Genomic DNA, 23,800 nt, shown 5'->3' on the forward strand with positions numbered 1-23,800 from the left:
ACAAAATTGCCCATGAGAGAATGAGTGGAAAGAAGTTGGAGATAATGTGTAGGTCATAGAATGGTACATTTTCTACAGGAGGGTGCCTGGGGTCAAGGGAGAGTATTTTTAAAACAGAAGTCATAATGGGATGATTTGTAGGTTAATAGAAAAGATCTAGAAGAGAAGAGACAAGTGGTGGTGGGAGAGAGATTGAGATGACCTTGAATAGGAGAGAGGGGATGGGATGCAGCACTTAAATGAAGGGGCTGGCCTAAGGAGTACAGATACTTTATGCATTGTAAAAGGGAAGGTGGGTAATGGGTACAAATTCTAATTGGTTGGTAGATGTGATATTGGAAGCCTGTGGAGATTCTATTCTTGTTAAATGAGATATTGATAGATTAAAAAATCACATCAAAATCATTATTTTCTTCAGTCTACTCACCAAGAGAACAATGAAGGTGGCGTTTCTTAATCCATTCATAACACATCTTACACTTGACACTTCAACTATGATCAAACTATAATGGTATATGTAAGTGATGAATCACCAAATTCTACACCTGGAACTAATATTGTACTGTGTGCTAGCTAGCTGGAATTTAAATAAAAATTTGGGTAACAAAATCTATAATTGTGTGGTTTCTTATAAATTTCTCTCCCAAGGAGAGAAATCCTCAGGGAATATTAAGAAGAGTAAAGCGACAGACACAGTGAAACTGTTTGCACCTATAGAACAACAAATACTCCCTAGTAGGCAGACTACTAAAGAGTTTTAAAATTATCAGTTTCCAAAAAAAAAAAATTATTAGTTTCCTGTCTATTTAACAATTTTGAACTAAACTAGGATGGGACCAAAGCCATGAAAATGACCCTAAATAGTTTAAAACTGAGCTTTCTCAAAATTGGTTAATCACAAAATTAACAGCAAACCGCAATCACAATGGTGCACAGCATAGCATAGTGTTTAGAATCATGGACTGTGGAGTTAGGCTTCTTGGGTTCAAATTCTGAATCTCTTTATGGCAGTATGACTTTGGGGAAATTCTGTATCTTCTATGTGTCTCAATTTTTTTCTTGATAAAATGAAGATCATATTAGTACCTAACCCTTAGGGTTGTTGAGAAGATTAAATGAACACAGAACAGTGCCTTGCATGAAGCAAGCACTCTATAGATGTCTGTTAATTAAATCAAATCACTATGAATAATCCAAAGGTAGGAAGAAAATATAGCCAAAAATTAATACCTGGAATTAATTTTTAAAAATTTTTTGAAAACTGCCTATTGGAAAATCTCTTACAAGGAAACATATATCTGATTCTTGATGACCCAGGCTGCTTTTTTTCCCTCTCCATCTGACTTTTTCTTAAAACTGCGCCCTGACAAAGAGTAGGAAGATTCTCTCACCAACTTTTGTTTTTACTTTTTAAAGAGAAGCCCTAGTAAAAAAACTCCACTATTTACCTAAGTTTTATTGAGAAATAATTGGCATACATCCTTGTATAAGCTTAAGGCATACCGTATGATGGTTTGTTTTGTATGATGTAGTGTAGGATGATTACCAAAATAGGTCCAACTAACATCCAATTTCTCATATAGATACAATAAAAAGAAACAGAAAGAAGAAAAGAATAAGGGAAAAAAATTTTCTCCTTGTGATGAGGATCCTTAAGATTTACTCTCGTAACTTTCTATACAGCAGTGTTAGCTATGGTCACCATATTGTGCAATTAATACCTGTTATGCATTTATCTTATAACTGGAAGTTTGTACCATTGGACAATCTTACTCGACTTTTCCCTCCTGTCACCCTCTCTCTTGTGATCATAGTCCAATCTTTTTTTCAAAGTTTTTTTTTTTTTAAGATCGCACACATAAGTGAGATCACATAGTATTTGCCTTTCTCTGATTTCACTTAGCATAATTACTTTCTCTGACTACACTTAGCATAATGATTTCACTTTCTCTTAATTTTTTTAGCATAATGCATTCAAGGTCCATCCATGTTGTTGCAAATGGTATATTTCCTCAGTTTTAATGGCTGAATAATATTCCATTATATATATATATATGTACATAAACCATGACTTCTTCATTCACCCATTGATGGATACTTAGGTTGTTCCCATGTCTTGACTACTGTAAATAATGCTGCTTTGAATATGGGGGTGGCAGATATCTTTTTGAGTTAGTGTTTTTGCTACCTTTGGATATAGTCCCAAAAGTGGAATTGCTGGATTATATGATAGTTCTATTTTAATTTTTGATGATCCTCCCTACTGTTTCCCATATGGCTATACCAATTCATAATTTTACCAATAGTGCACAAAGGTTCCCTTTTTCCCACATCCATGCCAGTGTTTGCTACCTCTTGTCTTTTTGTTGATGGCCATTATAAAGATCATTAGGTGATAACTCATTGTGGTTTTAATTTGTATTTCCCTAATGACTAGTGATGTTGAGCATCTTTTCATGTCCCTGTGGCCTTTTATATGCCTTCTTCATAGAAATGTCTATTTAGATCCTTTAAAAATGCCTAATTTTTAAATTGGGTTGTTTTTGTTTTTATTGTTAAGTTTTATGAATTCCTTATGTATTTTGGTTATTAACCCCTTCTCAGATATATGTTTTGCAAATACTTTTTCCTATTGCATACATTGTCTTCTCATTTTATTGGTGGTTTCTTTTGATTGCAGAAGCTTTTTAGTTTGATGTAGTCACACTTGTTTATTTTTATGTTGCTTGTGTTTCAGGTATCATTCCTAAAATCCATGTCAAGGAGCTTTGCTCCTATGCTTCCTTGTAGGAGTTTTACAGTTTCGGGTCCTATTTTTAATTCTTCAACCCATTTTGAGTTAATTTTTGTGAGTGGTATAATATATGGTTCCAGTTTCATTCTTTACATGTGAATATCCAATTATCCCAGCTACATTTATTGAAGAGACTGTTTTCTTCAGTGAGTATTCATGGCTCTCTTATCAAGTATTAACTGACCATAAAGAGTTGGGTTTATTTCTGGGCTTTCTATTTTGTTCCATTAGTCTATTTGTCTATTTTTTAATGCCAGTACTATACTGTTTTGATGACTATAGTTATAATATAGCTTGAAATTAAGAAGTATTATACCTCCTGCTTTGCTCTTTCTTAGGATTTCCTTGGCTCTTCAGAGTCTTCCGTGGTTCCATATACATTTCAGAAGAGTTTTTTCTACTTCTGTAAAAAATGCCATTGGATTTTTGATAGTGATTGCACTGAATTTATAGATGATTTTCAGTAGCATTGACATATCAACAATATTGCTTCTTCTAACCCATGAACATGGGATACCTTTCCATTTAATTGAGTCTTCTTCAATTTCTTTCATTAGTGTCTTGTAGTTTTTAGCATGAAGATATTTCACTTCCTTATTTAAATTTGTTGAGTATTTTATTGTTTTTGATGCTTTTGATGCTACTGTAATGGGATTGATTTCTTTATTTTTAAAAATTTTTATTTTTTACTGATCAGAAATGCTATTGAATTTTGTATGTTAATTTTTTATCCTGCAACTTTACTAAATTTACTGATTAAACAGTTTTTGGTTGAGTCTCTAGGATTTTCTATATATAAAATATCATCTGCAAATAGAGACAGTTTTACTTCTACCCTTCTAATCCTGATACCCCTTCCTTCCTTCCTTCCTTCCTTCCTTCCTTCCTTCCTTCCTTCCTTCCTTCCTTCCTTCCTTCCTTCCTTCCTCTCTTTCATTGCCTGATTGCTCTAGCTAGGATGTCCAGTACTATGTTGAATACAAGTGTAAGAATGGGAATCCTGTGCTGTTCCTGATGTTAGAAAAGCTTTCATCCTTTCACCCACTAAGTATGATGCCAGCAATGAGCTTGGCTTATATGGCCTTTATTGTGTTGGGATATGTTCTCTCTATGCCTGATTAAGAGTTTTTATTAGGGGTGTCTGGATGGCTCATTGATTAGCATCTGCCTTCGGTTCAGGTCATGATCCTGTGATCAAGTCCCAGTATCAGGCTCCCTGCTCAGCAGGGAGTCTGCTTCTCCCTGCCCCTTACTTGTTCTTTCTTTCTCTGTCAAATAAATAAGTAAAATCTTTAAAAAGAGAGTTTTTATCATGAATGAATGAATGGATTTTGCTGAGTGCTTTTCATGCATCCTTTGAGGTGATCATATAATCCTTTTCTTTCATTCTATTAATGTGATGTATCACATTGGTTAATTTGCATATGCTAAACATCTTTGCATCCCAGAAATAAATCCCACTTGATCATGGTGAATGATACTTTTAACATGTTGCTAAATTTAGTTTACTGGCATTTTATTGAGAATTTTGTCATCTATATTCATCAGGGATATTGACCTACAGTTTTCTTTTCTAGTAGTGTCCTTTTCTGATTTAGGAATCAGGCCTTGAAAAATGAATTTTGAATGTTCCCTCCTCTTCAATTTTTTGGGAAAAGTTTGAGAAGGTTTGGTATTAATTGTTCTTTAAATGTTTACTGAAATTCAACAGTGAAACCACCTAGTTCTGAGCTTTTCTTTATTGGGAAATATTTTATTCCTGATTTAAAATCTTACTAGTAATTAGTCTATCCAGATTTACTATTTCTTTCTGATTCAATATAGGTCATTCGTATATTTCTAAGAATTTTCTCATTTCTCCTAAGTTGTCCAGTTTTTTGGCATGTAAATGTTCGTAGTAGCCTCTGAAGGTCCTTTTCTCATCTGTGGTTTCAGTTGTAATATTGCTTTACTCGTTTATAATTTTGTTGATTTGGGTCTTTTTTTTCTTTAGTTAGTCTACTTAAGGGGTTTGTCAGTTTTGTTTATCTTTTCAAAGAACTATTAGTTTGTTAATTTTTCTATTCTCTATTACATTTATTATGCTCTAATCTTTATTATTTCCTTTCTTCTGCTAATTTGGGCTCATTTTGTTTTTCTTTTTCTAGTTGCTTGAGGTGTAGAGTTAGGTTGTTTTCTTGGGCTATTTCTTCTTAATGTAGGCACTTATTGCTATGAACTTCCCTCTAAAAACAGCTTTTGCTATGTCCCATAAGTTCTGGCTTGATAAGTTTCCATTTTCATTTGTTTCAAGAAACACTATTTCCTCTTTAATTTCTTCTTTGAGCCATTAGTTATTCAAGAGAGTATTGTTTAATATCCATGTGTTTATGAATTTTCCAGTTTTCCTCTTGTTATTGATTTCTAATTTCATGCCATTGTGGTCAGAGAAGACACTTGGTACAATTTTAGCCTTGTTATATTTGCTAAGACTTGTTTTGTGGCCTAATATAAGGTAAATCTTAGAAAATGTTCCATGTGCATTTAAGAATGTGTATTCTGTTGTTGGCTAGAACGTTTGTATGTCTGTTAGTTCCATTTGGTCTACAGTATTGTTCAGATCCACTGTTTCCTTATTGATTCTCCATTTGGAAAGCTATCCATTGTTTAGACTATTAAAGTGCCCAACTATTATTGTATTACTGTTTATTTCCCCTTTTAGCTCTGTTAGTTTTTACTTTACATATTTAGGTACTCCAATGTTGGGTACATAAATCTTTACAGTTATATCATCTTCATGTCTTAAAACTTTTATCATTAAATAATGATCTTCTTTATATATTTTTACTATTTTTAGTTTAAAGTCTATTTTATCTGATGTAAACATAGCTACTTTTGGAATTTTGCTTTGTTTAGTTTTTTGTTGTTAATTGGTTGGTTGGCTTTGGTTACCATTTGTTTGAAACATCTCTATCCATCCCTTGATTTTCAGTCTATGTCTGTCTTTAAGACTAAAGAGAGTGTCTTTGCAAGCAGCATATTGTTGGGTCTGGGGTTTTGGTTTTTTTATTAAGTCCATTCATCCATTGTATGTTTTTTGATTGTGGAATTTAATCTGTTTACATTTAAACTAATTTTTGATAGGTAAGAACTTATTATTGCTATTTTGTTAATTGTTTTCTGTTTATTTTGTAGCTCCATTTTTCCTTGTTTCTTATCTGTCATTTATTTTAAGTTTTGATATCTTTCGGTATTGATATACTTTGACTTCTTTATCATATTTTTTGGTAATTACTACAAGATCTTCCTTTGTGGTTACCATAAGGTTTATCAAAAAATATATTAAAGTATATAACAACTTAACTTCAATAGAATATATTTTACACATTTACTTCTTTTCCCCTTTCATATTTTAGGTTATTGCTGTTACAATTGACACGTGTTTCTTTGCATTGTGTAATAAAAGATCATTGTATTGATTATTTTTTCCATGTTCTTTTTTTAACTCATAAACTAGAATTGTGAGTTATGTACCACTATTACAATATTGCAGAATCTAACAATGACTATATATTTACCATTACCAGTGAAATTTATGCTATTTTGTGTTTTTATGATGTTAATTAGCATTATTTTACTCCCACTCAAGAACTCTCTTTAGTATTTCTTGTAAGACAAGTGTTGTAGTAATGAATTTCCTCAGCTTTTGTTGTTTGGGAGTCTTTATTCTTCCTTCATTTCTGAAGGACAGTACCACTGAGTATAAAATTCTTGATTGACAGTTATTTTCTTTCAATTTTTTTCTTTTCTTTTTTTTAATTGGAGTTCAATTTGCCAACATATAAAATAACACCCAGGGCTCATCCTGCCAAGTATCTCCCTCAGTGCCCATCACCCAGTCACCCCAACCCCCTGCCCACCTCCCTTTCTACTACCCCTTGTTTGTTTCCCAGAGTTAGGTGTCTCCCATGTTTTGTCACCCTCACTGATATTTTCACTCCTTTCCTCTTTATTCCCCCTCATTAATTTTTATATTTCCCAAATGAATGAGACCATATAATGTTTGTCCTTCTCCGATTGACTTATTTCACTCAGCATAATGCTCCGCATCACTGGCCATCAGGAAAACACAAATCAAAACCACAATGAGATACCAACTCACACCAGTGAGAATGTTGAAAATTAACAAGACAGGAAATAACAAATGTTGGAGAGGATGTGGAGAAAGGGGAACCCTCTTGCACTGTTGCTGGGAATATGAACTGGTGCAGCCTCTCTGGAAAACTGTGTGGAGGTTCCTCAAAGAGTTAAAAATAGAACTGCCCTACCACCCATCAATTGCACTGCTGGGGATTTACCCCAAAGATACAGATGCAGTGAAATGCCGGAACACCTGCACCCTGATGTTTATAGCAGCAATGTCCACAATAGCCAAACTGTGGAAGGAGTCTTGGTGTCTATTGAAAGATGAATGGATAAAGAAGCTGTGGTCTATGTATACAATAGAATATTTCTTAGCCATTACAAACGACAAATACCCACCATTTTCCATTTTCTTTCAATTTTTTGAATGTTATCCAATTGTCTCCTGGCCTAAAATGTTTGTGCTGAAAAATCCACTGATGCTCTTATAGGGGTCTCCTTATATGTAACTTTTTTTTTTTTTTTTACACTGCTCTTAAAGTTCATCTTAATGTATCCCTATTTGGTTAAATCTTTTTGAGGTCTTTTGGTACTCATGGATCTGGATGTTCATTTCTCTCCCAAGATTTGAGAAGTTTTTAGCCATTATTGCTTTAAATATATTTTCTGTCCTTTTTCTATTTTCATTCTGAAATTCCTATGTGAATTATTATATTATTATAAATTATAATTATTATAAGTGTAATTATTCTTCCTCTTTTTTCTTTTTCTCCTCTAAGTTTTCTAATGTCTTATCCTCTCAGTTGCTGAATCTTTCTTCTGAATGGTTGAGTCTACTTCTGAAACTCTGTTGAATTTTTCAGTTCAGTTAAGTTCAACTTAAAGATTTCTTTTTGTTTGGTTTGGGTTTTTTGTTTTTGTTCTTGTTGTTTTTTTTGATGGTTGCCATATCCTTGTTGAACTTCTCATTTTGTTTATGTACTGTTTTCCTAATTTTATTTAGTTGTCTGCATTTTCTTGCACTTCACTAAACTTCCTTAAAAGGATTATTCTGAATTTCTTTCTTTTTTTAAGATTTTATTTATTTATCCATGAGACACACCCAGAGAGAGAGAGGCAGAGACACAGGCCAAGGGAGAAGCAGGCTCCAAGCAGGGAGCCTGACATGGGACTCGATCCCAGGTCCCCAAGATCACACCCAGGGCCGAATGTGGCGCTAAACCACTGAGCCACCGGGGCTGCCCATATTCTGAATTTCTTTGAGAGTTCATAGATCTCACTATCTTTAGGGTAAGTTATAAGAATTTTATTAGTTCCTTTTGGTGGTATCATATTTATCTGATTCCTTATGTTGGTTTCTGTGCATTTTAGTCATGGAGCTCCTCTTACAGACTTTACAGCTTTGCTTTGGCAGGAACAGTTTTTCACCAGTAGGCTCAGTTTGGGTTTCTGGGTGTGTCTGCTGATAATGTCTTTGGGTAGGTGGGGCTTACTGTTATGGCCTATTTTGGGGTGAGGGAAATATTCAAGCTCTGAGGACAGGGATGGGGATATGCCATTGACTGAGAACATTTAAATAGGACTGCTAGCTTGGTTTTCTATACAAGTGAAGCTGTAGGATGGGCTCCACAGTTGTTTGAATTCTCTGGTCAGGCTTACTAGATGGTTGGGACTGGATATGATATTCAGTAATAGATGAAGCTATGAATTAGTTTCCCTGCACTGTCAGAACAGCAGGACATGGCCCAAGGTCTGTTCTACTCACTGTCTGGGAAACCAAATCAGGCCTGACTGTGCACTGAATTCCCTGGTCAGGTGAGGCCACCAGTTTGTTCTGCAGATGAGGGAAGCCATAGGCTGTGCTCTCTGTTCAAGTGCCACTATGTGAAGAGCTGTTGAATCATCTATGCAACTTCTCAGGTGCTCTGGTTAAGTTCCCTAGCTGGACAGGCTAAAGGTTATATTCACCAATAAGCAGGGTAATGAATTAAATCCCCTGCTGGCAGAATGGAAGAGCAGTTCTAAAACTGCTTTTGTGTGTTGTCTTAATGAAGACAACCTCCCCCCAAGTTCCCTGACTACTGCCTTTGCTCTGTAAACTATCAGCTCTGCTGCCCTTCTCTCAACTTGAGTACCACTGGACCACACAGCTTTCAGGGTTTTTTTACCTCTGGTCAGATGAAGCTGGACGACACTCTCCTCAGTAGGTAGGCCTGTGTCTCAGCTCCCTTGCCTGAATATGAAGGAAGGGATGCTCCTGGCTACACTCAAATGCCCAAACAGGATCTCTACTGGAGAAGGTCTGGGACCTATCCTCAGACTTGTCAATGAATTATTCCCCCTACCTATGCATAGCATAGGAAGCTTCCATGCCCTGTGGCTCTGCTCTGGGGGCTATCAGTTTTGTCCTCTCACCTTTTAATTTAAGTGTCACTGGACCACACAGCTCCAAGAAACTGTTACAACCCCTTCTGGTTAAAGGGGACTGGATGGCACTTTCCACAGTGGGTGAGGCTATGACTCAGCACCATGACTGGACATGGGCAAACTAGGCTCCAGGGTGGGCAAAACTCCTATCTGAGGATCCAAATTAGGCAGATCTGCATCCACAACTTGATGCCGCAGATGAGCAAAACTACTCTTGTGATTACTATTTGGACACTGTGGGTACAAACTCAGTTTGCCAAGATCTGTGTGCTGGTTGTTGCAAGCCCCATCTTCAGCCTTCTCCATTACAGATCCCTAATAGCTGGGCCCCTGCAGATTGCCCTGCAATCCCTGTTGTATGAGAGAAGAGGAGGGACTCCCACAAAGTGATTCAAAATGCTAGGGGAAGCTGGTCATCGCCCCTGGCCTTTTTCCACTGGAGGAACTGGAGGCTTAAGGGAGACCTCTTTGTGTGATGCTACACTGTTCTGGGTGGAGGATTAATGCAGTGTCAATGTATAGCCCCTTTTCTTACTCTTCCCATGCAGTATGTGGTGTCTGGTACAGGGGCCAGCTTCAGCCTCACCCTCATGTTCTAGAATTCTCCCAGTGCTGTCTTGAAGAGATGTTAATTCTTTATCTGAGTGGGAATGAAATCAAGAATGACTTATGTCACCATCCTGGTGACATCACCTAGAGATGTTAATTTTTAAAAGACAGTTGAAACTAGAAAAGTGAGCTGCTTGGACTACCATCCCTACCTTCATGTCACCTGTTGATTGATAATTGTGCATTTGAATGTACATTCAGTCTCATATTGAAATGTTAGAATCAGTTAATTAATAAGCTTAAGTTAATGTCCATTTCTAAACTTTAATAACAAAATCAGGAACATTATGAATATTTTAAAATTATATGATCTTTGATTTCTTTTGGATAATTAAACCTCCCATATTACATTAATTTCTTTACTTAAATAATATTATTCAGAGGGCTAGGATTAAAAATTCAGAAAATAATAAACTGAACCCAATTTATTTGGAGTCATTTTTACAAAAAATATACATTCACTATCTTCTTCTTCTAACTATTATAATATCCTGATAGTTACTTTACTCATTAGGTTTTATAGCTCCCTCATTTGTGGTATTTCATCAGACTCCCAAACAAAAAGACCAATAATTAAAAGACAATCACCCCTTTTCACAAGAGTGCAACTTTACACTTCTGGGAGTTAGTAATTGAGAGAACTGGGAGGTAGTTCAACAGACTGGGCCTTAGCCAGATGGTGATACTTTGGCTTTAGTGGCAGGTGGTTCCTTTAAAGAGAGGATGTTTGCAAGTGAGAAATTTAAGTGGGAGTATGTTAAAGCAGAGATCAAACTGGAGTTCAGAGAGTTTCAAAGACATATTTTTAAGGTCCAAGGCATCAATCAGAATTTTTATATTCTATATTCTCCATTTTATGAAAATGTAAAAAAGTGCTCTAAGCTCATTTTAGATCACCTGAATGTCATTGCATTACTATGCTGCTGAGTGCTGCCATGTTTTTTGTAAGTTCACAGTTCAGTTGGTCCCTAGTGATACATTAAATACATTTACAATATTTATATCTTAAGTCATTTTAGCCTCAATGGGATCCAGTTAGATCACTATCTCTCTTTTACACACACATACACACACACACGCGCGCGCGCATGTGCGCTGTTCTTTTAACCAGGGGATGTTTTCCAGGTAGTGTTCTTATCTTAAAGGCTCTTTATCCCACTACCTAAATCCTCAAATCTATATCACCTTCCCTCTGCAATAGCAGAGAATTCACTGGAAATGAAAGGCAAGCAGTCACAGGCATTTGAAAGAAATTGCGTAGGACAGTTCTATGTCCTGCAGTTCAGGGCACAAATGCATACAGTAGCAATTAAAAGCCTAAACAAAAAAAAAATTAATAGAGAGTTGGTGAACCTTATTGGAGTCAGGCAGGGCAAAATGTTCATACACTAAGGCCTGAACTTTGATCAATTATAGCAAAACTAATAACTTATTGGCATAAGAGGATTCACACTAGGAAGCAATCAGGCTAGCATGGGCCATCATGAGGATAGATACCCAAAGTATGGTTTGCTGATACAGGACCAGGAAATAAGAGAAGAGGAGATCCCGACATGAATGAAGGCAAAGGCACTATCCTAAACTCCTTAGGCTATCAGTACCACTGAGAGAACTGGGAAAGTCACATTGTAATTATGTGTGTGCATATGTACATACACAAGTATATCCATTTGTAAATACTGTGTATATATGCATAAATACTTAATTTACTTATGTAGTCATAATTTAATTGTAAACTCCATATAGTCCATTTTGTATTTTTAATTTTTCTCTATTTAATTTTTCTTTTTGGTCTACTCATAAAATTTATTTATTTATTTTTTTATAAAATTTAAAGCTAAAAGAAACCCTTTTGTATTATTAGTAAGAGCTTCTACTAACCTAACCAAGAATTACATATTATCTTCGTGGTGGAGCAGGTAAACACAGCCCTTTAAAAAGATACCAGACTGGTGCCTGGGTGACTCAGTTGGTTAAGTGTCCAACTTTTGATCTCAGCTCAGGTCTTGATCTCTAAGGGTCATGAGTTTAGGCTTGACACTGGACTCCATGCTGAGTGTGGAGCCTACTTAGATAGATAGATAGATAGATAGATAGATAGATACCAGAAAAGGGGCAATTTCTGTTTGAGTAGGGTGACCTCTTAGAATTGCATGAAGGATTGTGTATAATGTGTCTCACATTGAAGACACTTGGTACACACTTATTGAATAAATGAATAAACACATGGATAAACGATCATCCTATTTGGACCTTTAGTGACCCCCTTGGGTTTATACACAGTTTTACTGTCAATATATCCTATTGGGAGCTGATACAACTATTCTATGTATAATAAGGTGGTGAGAAGTGAGAAGTAACTTTACCTGAGCCTAGATGGGTGGGTTTGGTCTAGTGGTGGAAGTATTAGAAATGCCAAGTCTCTGAGTAGTTTTATCAGCCTGTTTCCTGCCATGAGAATTTTGGGAGGTCCATGAGCTTCCTTTCATTTCATATTCACTCTGTCCTTTTCAGTCCAAGCTGGCAGTGTTTCTGATAAAATTTTCTCAAGAACCAAGTGAGCCTTTGCAGATTTTATGGGGATTTCATTCCATTAGACAAAAGCCACACAACCACAGGTCTTTTTGAGATAATCCTTTCTCTCTCTCTCTCTCTCTTGGTTTTCTATTGAAGTGGCTGAGAGAAATCACTCTTAAACTTCCAGAGTCTCTCTAATTTGAAATCTATGAGAAACAGTCTTAATCTCTTGGAAGGGTCTTTTATATGACTGAATACTCTGATCCTGTGATCTTTGCAAGGCTATAACAAAGGGTTGTATATTCACACTTTCAGCCTTTTCTGTATGGCATGATGATGGCAATAATCTCTTAACTCTGGAGCTGTTTGCCACTTAGATAGGCTGAGAATTTCCCAGAGCATCAAATCTCTTCTTTTTACTATAAGTAGCAATAAACCCTAGTGGCATCTTCAACACTTCGGAAATCTTATAGCTCATCACATATGAAGTTCATTACTCAGGAATGTTCTCCACCTAACTGCAGCACAGAATTAATTCCTTAGGCTCCTTGTCACCACCTAGCAGTGACCCTCCTTTCCCCAGTTTTCAAGAGTATGTTCATCACTTCCTTCTGAGACTCAGCAGCCACATCTTTAACATCCATATTTTTACTAAATTAGTTCAAGGCATTCTAGTCCTTTTCCTATCATGTTCCTAAAATTCTTCCTGCTTCTTCTCACTTCCCAATTCCAAAGCTACTTCCACATTTTCAGGTATTTGTTATGGCAACAATTCACTTCTGGATACCAAAAACTGTACTAGTTTTTTAATTGCTCTGTAAGAAATTACCACAAATTTAGCAGTTTAAAACCACTCACTTATAAGTGAGCTCAGACTCCTATAACTCAGAAGTCCGACATGGCATACCTGGCTCTCTGCCCATGACATCACAAGAATGAAATCAAGGTGCTGACAAAACTGAGTTCTAATATGGAAGCTTTAGAGGAAATTATGCTTCCAAGCTTATTCTTGTTTTTGGCAGAATTCAGTTCCTTACAGTTGCAGAACCATAGGTTACAGGTTCCCATTTCCCTTCTGGCTATCGGCCAGGGCCACTCTCAGCCACTAGAGTCTACACATATTCCTTGCCATGTGACTTCCTTATCTTCAAGCCAAAATATTGAGTCATGGCTTTTTCATGCTTTAAATCTCTGATGACCCCTCTTGTGGGTCATCAGCCAAAGAAAACTCCGTACTTTTAAAAGGCCCATGTGATTAGGCCAAGCTCTTACAGGTAATCTCCCTTTCTCGGGGTTATCTGTGCCATATAATATAACCTAACCCACAGAAGTTATAGTCCTGGTGATTATATAGGATATGTATCCCAGGAGGGCAGGAAATTTTGGGGCTCATCTTAGAAGCCTACCTATCACAGGTGTTATTCATTAGCCCCCTTTAAGTCCCAACAATCCTGAAGAAGTAGAGTTTATAGTCTGGGAATTCATTTTTTTATCATTCTCTATGTCTACCTCCCCACCCCCACCATTCTTAGCTCTTTAGATCAGTACATTATTAGATTAAGAAACACTGGGTTAAAAAAAAGAAGAAGAAGAAGAAGAAGAAGAAGAAGAAGAAGAAGAAGAAGAAGAAGAAGAAGAAGAAGAAGAAGAAGAAGAAGAAGAAGAAGAAGAAGAAGAAGAAGAAAGAAGAAGAAGAAGAAGAAGAAAGAAAAAGAAACCTGGGTAAGGGATTTCATGATAAATTGTTCTCATAGGAACCCACAGATTCCCACACTGAGAGAATAGCTTTGATCTGAATTGAAAAGATACTCTGTATTCCCTCCTAAACACAGAGCTTCTTGAATCTTCTGGAAAGCAGTACTGTTCTAGCCTTCTAGCCTGCATTCTGTTTATGATAGCCTACCTTCTTTTATTTTAGACTGTTTCTGCTCTCCTCTGGTTATCTGTGGAAGAATATAATTCTGAGTATTTGCCATATCACTTGAGGACAAGGGGGACCACCTAAATGCCAAGGTTCTACTGAAGTCTGGGTCTATTGATATTTACTGATATGATGTTACTTGAGGTTAAGAGACCACAAAATGATAGATTTCTCCCCAGAAACATCTCTGAGGTAAGACTGAAGGTCACATGGCTGATGGGCCATGGCTGGTGAAGTTATTCTGACTTTCCTGATAATGCTTCCCATCTCTTAGCTGTACAACGTGGAGGCTTCAATGCTGGATTAAGAACTAGTAAAACTGGGAGAAAATTTGTAACATGCTAGAGCAAGGAAGGAATAGGTCTCCTTTTAATGTAAGCTTTGCTTGAAGTCTCTATTTTGGGAGTGAGGCTGTAACTATCTTTGCTTTGACCCCATAGAACTCCAGCCATCAAGCAGCAAAAAACCTCCTAAAACTCTGTGATGCAGAATAGTTTTTATGTTGTTCAAGCCATCCAAAATCTACATCTAGTGAAAGGGTGGTACTGGGACCAATATTACATATCAGGCATTTAAAGGTTCACCTAGCACAGTAGTTTTGTTTCTTACAATAGCTTCCAGGGTTGGTTTATGGGAAGACATTATCTTTTGCTTTTATCATGACAATAATTTCAAAAGTGGAGAGATGCTTCTGAAATATTGCCATTATCACCAAACAGCCTATGAATCAAAACTTACCTTGAGTCTTGAGATAAAACTATGAAAACTGTGAATGCTATATTCAACTCAAGTTTTAAAGCACAGAAGAAAAAATGATCTAATAATTTAAAGGTCAATTTGAAAAGAGTTGGGCATCTACCAGGGTAAACCTTGGCACTAGATACAAATTAAAATGTTATTCCAGCAAAAAGACAGTGTCATTCCCTAAAAGATAAACTGCTGAGAAGAAGAATTAGGACAAAGATGATTTGTTTTTCAGAAATCCTTAGGTGGGGTTTTATACATGGAATAGTTTCTCTATCTCTACACCTGCTAACTTTGAGAAGAGAAGTCCAGGCAGGTGAAACAGTAGATGAGGAAAAACAGAGCACCAGCTGACAAAGCAATCAGTCTCAAGTCAGGGGGAGCTTCTGACTTGAGAAACTATAAGTGTGTTTCTGTCAAACTGCTGTTAAACACCAAAGAACTAAAATTGTTTCTAGCATAGAAAATAGAACAAAGAGAGTCTGGATTAGAGGTACATATAAAGGTAGCCAGAACTTTGGTCAGTTTGTCTGAGTTGACATAGAAATTTTGGATAAACTATAACACAACAGCACATAAACACACAGAGTCCTGAAGATAAAGAACTCAAAGAGCAGTAAGGAGCCAAAACCAAAGGACCCTGAGCAGAACTGGGCCAGATACAGACCTGAGGAGCTGGTGGTTGGGTCTTTAATATTAGCTGTGAGATTTGTGTACATGAGAGCTGAAATCGTGCCACCTAAAAAGAGTAAAAAGTCCTGTAAGACTTGTCCGTATACAAAATGGGAACAAGACACACCAGGACCACTCCCCAGAAAAGTGACATGGGAGCTAACTTTCTGCTTGGGACCAGAGGGAAAAAGGGATCATGAGCAGATCCCAGGCTGGTGCTGTGCATGAGTGCTAGATGAGCACCCTCTGAAAGGTCCCAGAATAGGTTCCCAATCTCACAGGTAACACACGTGGTCCTGGGCCAGTAAAATGTATAGGGCCCTAAGCAGAAGTGAACAAAACTCTCCATAAAGATTCTCTTACTGGGACGCCTGGGTGGCTCAGTGGTTGAGCGTCTGCCTTAGGCTCAGAGCATGATCCTGGAATGCCAGGATCAAGTCTCACATGGGCTCCTGGCATGAAGCCTGCTTCTCCCTCTGCCTGTGTCTCTGCCTCTCTCTCTGTGTCTCCCATGAATAAATAAATAAAGTCTTAAAAAAAAAAAAGATGCTCTCACTATCAGGTAACGGTTCATAAAGGAAAACACAATTCAAAAAAGGAAAAAAGTTTAATAACTTTGATTATTTGATCATTTTAAATTTCCGTGAAACTACAGACACTATAGACCAAATTTAAAGGCAGAGGACCAATGAAAGAAAATATACGGAACCTATATAACTGACAACAAGAAAGAGTATCCAGAATTTATAAAGAACTTCTACAGATTAATAAAGAAGAGACAAACAAAAAGTACTAATTGGCAATGCACAAAGGAAGAAAATGCCCAATGAACACGAGGGGATTTTTAATCTCACAAGTGATCAGATGAATCCAATTTAAAATACTAAGAGGGGGAGGAATGCCTGGGTGGCTCAGCGGTTTAACGCCTGCCTTCGACTCGGATGTGATCCTGGAGTCCCGGGATCGAGTCCCACATTGGGCTCCCTGCACAGAACCTGCTTCTCCCTCTGCCTGTGTCTCTGTCTCTCATGAAGAAATAAACAAAATCTTGAAAAAAATAAAACACTAGGATACTGTTCACATTCATCAGATTGGCAAAAGTCAAAAAGAAGATAATATTTTTATAATATTCTTATAAACTAAAAAAAACTCTTATAAAATTGAAAGCATACAAATCATATCACATGGTAATTCTCTTCCTCAGTGTACCGTAGAGAAAGCCAGGCACACATGCCCAGTCCACATGAACAGGGCAGCTGCTACAGCACGAACAAGAAAAAAAACTTTAGAAATGTAGTGTCAATCACTAAGAGAAGTGACCAATGGCAGCCTACTTCTCTAATGAACCAGTCTATAGCAGGGAAGGCTATAGCAGAGAAGGGCTGAACTATGTCTCCTGCTTATTCACATAGCTCTATCTCAAAAATATAAGGTTGAATGAAGAAGTACATGCCTCAGAGTGATATGAGAGTAATCATGAAAAAAATTCAAAAGTCACAAACCATACCTTAAAAGATGTCAAAAGCAATAGATGGCCAGAAAAGATAGGAATAAAATTTATAATAGAGTCTGACTTTGAGGAGGTAAGAAGTGGTACAGAGTAAATCCTCAAGAGAGGACTTCAACTTTATCTGTAAAGTAAGTCTGATAAAGAATTAAAAACATTAACAATTTCAGTGCTAGGTGATGAGTACTAATGTGTTCATTTTATCCATTTTTGTGGTGTAACAAACACAAGTAACTAAATAAATATCCCAGATATATTTTTAAAATCTTGCCTCAAATTCACTTTTTTTTCCACAGAGTTTCAGCAATCATTAAAGCTGTTTATAAGTGTTGTGACTAATATTTTGAAAAGTGGGAAGCAAACATTTGCTCAAAAGTAGAGTGATGCATTTGTATCAGCAAATGAAAAACAAACACTCTAACAAGTCAAGAAGTAAATTCTTGAAGAGGCCTTTTGGTATTCCATGAATTGCTCTGACTCTGGTACAATGTATTTTATCAGCAAAGACATCTCTTGACAGTCAGTTGCTCCACTGCAGTCAACCAAAATGCTATCCCAGTATCCTCTTATCTTTGCATGTCCCTACTTAGTACAAGACTTGACAAGTCATAAATCCCATCCTTTCTTTACCTACCGCATTTCTTCTAATTACAAGTACCTGTGATCCTGCAGGTCAGTAAAGTGGATTCTCCTCCATGTCCACAAATCTTTGAAGCTTAAATGAACTGAAGCAAGACTCCACTAGAACCTTATGAATCTTTCTAAGAACTGCCTCTGATGATTCCATGCCAAACACCAAGATCAGTCAAAGCTGAATCAGACAACTAAGCATTCATTCACACATTCAGAGCAACAGATTTCATACTTTCTTTTTCTTCTCTGCTCTTTGTAACAATTCTTTCTCCTTCCATAGCTTCTCTTTCTCCTCCTCCTTTTCTCTTCTTCTGGCAGAAATTTCCATTTCCAGTCTTGCTACCTCTTCCTGGTGGGCTCTCCATTGAAGAACCTGAAATAAATGGAAATTCATTCCAATAACTATACCCACTCAAGTGATTTTGCAGACATAATAAGACTACATACTATATCAAGCAAAGGTTTTCCAAATACACATTAAAATTCTGTGTGCATATGACTAATATGTGCATGATGTATATGCAAGATGTGTGTATTAGTGATAAAATGAGAAAGCAACTTTAAAATCATCTCATTCAGGGATTTTTCATTTAGATTCATGGCCTGAGACCCTAAAGAGTCTGTGAATTGACTTAAAAAATCTATGAATTCTCATAAACAGTATGTAAAAATTTTTGTTTTTGCATAGGTGTTTTTCTGTAACAACAGTTCTAGTTTCTGGTCAACAGTTTTCAAAAATTCTCAAATGATACTAAGATCCTAAATAATTTAAGAACCACTGTTATATTTTCATCCTTCCTATATCATAAGTGAGGGAAATGAGCCTGAATAAAGGTGAAGAAAAATTTTAAGACATTTAAAAGAACTTTCTGGGTACTGACAGGTATTACTGGTAGAAGCATAATTGGTTCTGTACTTCTAAATGACACCAGGCAATATGTAAATAAATATATATCACAATATAAAATGTGCATAGCCTTTGACTCACAACCACATTTTGGGGACGTTATTCAAAGGTGATCAATTAGATAAGTGCACAAAAGTATATCCACAGGAATGTTCACTATAGTGCTTAAATAGAAAAATTAGAAAGAGCCTCAGTGTCTGGCAACAGGAGGTGGCTTAAATTAATTATGGTACCCTCATGTAATGACTTCCATTGAAAAAGAATAGTCTATAACTATATTCACTGACATTAAAAATGTCTACAACATATTATTAGATGAAAAAAAGCACATGCTTTTACAAGTAGCATGCATACATTAGTAGTATGATCTCCTTAATATAAAATATCATCTCTGTATCTATACATAGGAAAAGACTTGGAAGGAAGTTTACCAAAATAATAATACTGATTATCTCTTTATCTCTGAATAACATCATTTCATGAAAGTTTTCATTTTTCAAAGTTTGTTTTCTAAAAATATACTTTCCCCTATTTATCAAAATAATCAAGAGGGGTGCCTGGGTGGCTCAATCCCAACTCTTGATTACAGCTCAAGTCATGATCTCAGGGTTGTGAGATGGAACCTTGAGAGGGGCTCCATGGTCAGTGAGGAGTCTGCTTTTCTCCCCCTTCCTCTCCCCATCCCTCTGCTCACATGTACTCTCTTTCCCTAAAATAAATAAATCTTCAAAAAAAAAAAAAAAAGATAATTAAGGGGGCAGCCCAGGTAGCTCAGCGGTTTAGCGCCACCTTCAGCTCAGGGTGTGATCCTGGAGACCTGGGGATCAAGTCCAGCATCGGGCTCCCTGCATTGAGCCTGCTTTTCCCTCTGCCTGTGTGTCTTCCTCTCTCTCTGTTTCTGGAATAAATAAATAAAATCTTTAAAAAAAATAAACAAGGAAATTCGGACTCTTGGTTTTCAGACACACCTAGGTTTCTCCATCTGCTGCATATCCTGGCCATTATATTCACCTTCTTCTTTGGAAGCCCATTCCTAGAATAAGATCACATGCTTTCCATCCTGATCTCCCACTCCCAAACCATTCCTTCCTATAAACCATCTTCCATCTGTAACGTACTGTATTAAAATCAAGTGTTCAAAATAAATAAATAAATAAATAAATAAATAAATAAATAAATAAAATTAAAAAAATAAAATCAAGTGTTCTATCAAGTACTGCTAGTGAGGCTGCTACATCATGTTAGCCTGTTGACCATCTTTTCCCAATTAAAGATCTTTACTTCCTGCCCCACAACATTGTTCTCTCTGCTTCTCCATCGATGGATAGCACTCTCTTCTTTTCCTGTTCTCTGTGTCCACTCTCCATCCTCAACTCTACTGCTATCCTTTTTTTGCAAGAGAGAGATAGCATGAGCGGGGTGTGAGAGAGCAGAGGGAGAGAAAGGGAAACAATCTTAAGCAGACTCCATGCTGGGCACGGAGCCCAACATGGGGCTCAATCTCCTGACCCTGAGACCCTGAGCTGAATTCATGAGTCTGATGGTCGACTGACTGAGCCACCCAGCTGCCCCTATTGCTATACTTTTTCTTTGACCTCAGCCTCTCTATACTTATTATGTGTGTCTCCTATGAGTTAACCTATCCTTCTCTGTGTTTGACTAAAATGTACAGTATCAGCTTTGTCTTTTTGCCTACAATCCTATCCTAAAAAATGCTTAAAGCCTTTACTATTTGCATGTGCACCCAAAATGCAGTATTTTTAAAAATTAAATTCAACATCTTTAATTCCACCACAGCTTCACAATCCCTGTGCACCTGCTTCTTCTTTCAAATATCCTGGGTTGTCCTATGGAACCACAAGTAGTTTGTATTTTTTTTATTACTGTATATACCTATCAAAATAACTAATTCTATACATTTTATATCTGACTTGGGCTACCTTATATTTCTTAAGATTAGATGAGTTTTACTTATGACAAATCAATTTCTAAAGTATTGAATTTCCCTAGGCCACTTCACAGTAGGTTCCTAGATCACCCAAAGTCTATCTGCCAAATATATTGAGAAAAATACCAGAGTTCATGATGTGATGCCAATTTATCCCAATAGGACCTAAGTAATTTAGTTTTCTTACTCACAATCCGTGTCCCATTTTAACTTAACTAAGTGTAATCTTGCATTATGTGAATATGTGGCTATTTTTGTTCTTAGCCTCATGGTATGGTCCAAACTATTGTCCTACCTGGAACACCCTCAGTTTCCCCCTATTTCATAGAATGCTCCTTGGCTCAGTACATGTCCCACATCTCCCATAAAACATTCTTCAACCCATGATCATTTTTCTTATTTCACTTACTAAACCATAGCTTCTCTCTAATCATTTTGAGCATAATGTTTAATTTTTATTTACAGGAGGGTCCATGATACACATGTATTTTGTCTCTCTCATACCATCTAGCAGAGTACTAACACATCATAGATGCTCAATAATTACCTTCTATTTAATTTACCAAAACAGACCTTTTTAAACAAAACCTAATAAATGAAGAAGAAATCAAGGCACTAGAATATACCATTTTGTAACATCTAATTAAACAAGGATCATAAATCCTTGTTTATGATCATCAATAGCTACTAAACACTTCACGTTAATAGCAGATGGGAAACTTTGTGCTGGAAAAATCAGGCTGGTAACAACTGAACACACTGAACAAGCAGATATTTTAGCTTCCTGATGGAAATATACAACCTTCCTTGAAGTATTCCTACCAAAAACTAAAAATGAATATCATCAAATCTCTAGACCTATCTATCAGGTTACAGGAAATTCAGCTAATGGAGAAATATATTAAACAATAGTATGGGGATACAATCAGCAAAACTAAAATTTGAAAAACTTTTTTTAAAAAATATTTTATTTATTTTTTCATGAGAGAGAGAGAGTGAGAGAGAGAGAGGCAAACACACAGGCAGAGGGAGAAGCAGGTTCCATGCAGGGAGCCTAATGGTGGGACTCGATCCTGGGACTCCAGGATCATGCCCTGGGCTGAAGGCAGGTGCTAAACCACTGAGCCACCAGGGGATCCCCTAAAATTTGAAAAACTTTAAAGGAATTTAACAATTACAAGAAAAAAGGAAGGAGAACTATGGATTAAGAGATTTAAGAAACATATCAATCAGATGCACTATGTAGATTATATTTGGCTTTTATTTGAGTAAAATTAATGAAAAAATAAATTACAAAACAAAAATATTTTAATATTGATTAGTTAGTTGATACTATTAAGAAAATATTGTTGAAATTTTTAGGTATGATTTTAATATAGTTATGCTTTTTTAATTTTTATTATTTACTTTTTAAAAGATCTATCCATTTATTTATCTTAGAGAAAGAGGAGAGGGGCAAACACGCTGAGTGTGGAGTCCAACCAGGGGCCTGGCCCCACAACCCCAAGATCATGATCTGAACTGAAATTAAGAGTCAGAAGCTCAACTGACTGAGCCACCCAAGCACCCCTAGTTATGCTTCTTTAAAGAGTCTTTTTGATTTTAAGATATATATCAAAATATTAATAGATCAAATTGTATGATGTCTGGGGATTTGCTCACTCTTACCCAATGGTCATAGGTAATTGTACAGATGAGACAAATTTGACTAATGAATTGATAACTGTTGACATTGAGTGATAATAGACTTGTTTATGTTTAAATTTTTCCACACTAAAAACTTTGTAAAAATAAATAAACCATAAAATATAATGTATGTCCAAAGAGTTTTATGTAATAAAATATTGTAGTCTCAAGGTTCTCACACAGTTGAAAGGGAGATTTGAGACACACTCACCTAATGAAAAGAAAAGTAGCATACATTTAGCCTTTCTGAGTACTAAGGCTATTTTTATAAATTTCAATAGAAAGAAGCTTGGATTTTAGAACTACTCTTCTTAAGACTAACTTATGGGAATTATCATTGAATAGCCATTACATATGTGATATAATATTTAATGAAGCCTGCACATAAGCAAATATCTATAACTGGAAAAGATTCCTATTTCTAAAGACAAGTATAGCAAAATAATAATAATAATAATAATAATAATAATAATACCAATAAAACTAAGGCAACCCATTTTACCCATCAATTTAGCCAATTTACCCTTCCTTGTCATTTGCGAATCTAAATGATGTTTCTTATGTTCTCCAGAAAAAATATTATGGTAGTTTTTTAAGTTTTTTAACTGGTTAAGTTCATATTAAATCTACATAAGTAAAAACTGTGCCATAAGAGGCTATGGTAGATTTTTAAAAATATTTATTTATTTATGATAGAAAGAGAGAGGCAGAGACACAGACAGAGGGAGAAGCAGGCTCCATGCAGGGAGCCCGACACGGGACTCCATCCCGGGACCCCAGGATCGCCCCCTGGGCCAAAGGCAGGCGCTAAACCGCTGTTCCACGCAGGGACTCCCATATGGTAGATTTTTAAATGTGACAAACACTCTGAAGAATTGTAAAATAAAAGGAAGTTCAGTAACCAAAAGCCAATGGGTTAAGATGTCAAGCAACAGATGTATGTATGAAATTCTGGGGAAAAGACTCTTGAGCAAGTCAGCATCAACCTTTAGAAACTAAATTACTGGGGCAGCCCAGGTAGCTCAGTGGTTTAGTGTCTGCCTTCAGTAAAAAAAAAAAAAAAAAAAAAAAAAAGATTTTATTTACTTGTGAGAGAGGCAGAGACACAACCACAGGGAGAAGCCGACTCCATGTAGGGAGCCCGACGTGGGACTCTATCCGGGGTCTCCACGATCACACCCTGGGCTGAAGGCGGCGCTAAACCGCTGAGCCACCCGGGCTGCCCAATAAAATCGTGTGTTCTTTTTAAAGAAAAGAAACTAAATTGCTCCACTTAATGGAATACAAAAATGGTCAGGGACACTTAGAGTTTG

At 36.5% G+C, this 23,800-nt stretch overlaps 1 protein-coding gene across 10 annotated transcripts in view; it reads right to left on the minus strand.

Annotated features, from left to right (window-relative positions):
- The window catches only part of CCDC148 (coiled-coil domain containing 148), a 279,432-nt gene that overhangs the window by 107,102 nt on the left and 148,530 nt on the right, over positions 1-23,800 (minus strand). For all 10 annotated transcript variants that reach the window (XR_005990690.1, XR_005990691.1, XM_041774274.1 and 7 more), the window contains one exon: positions 18,179-18,319. Coding sequence is in view for 8 of the 10 variants with exons in the window: in XM_041774274.1 (XP_041630208.1) it covers positions 18,179-18,319 (141 nt within the window). In the remaining 2 variants the exon portion in view is untranslated. The remainder of the gene's footprint in view (positions 1-18,178; positions 18,320-23,800) is intronic.

The sequence above is a fragment of the Vulpes lagopus genome, chromosome 11, assembly GCF_018345385.1.
Source record: "Vulpes lagopus strain Blue_001 chromosome 11, ASM1834538v1, whole genome shotgun sequence".
Lineage (NCBI taxonomy): Eukaryota > Metazoa > Chordata > Mammalia > Carnivora > Canidae > Vulpes > Vulpes lagopus.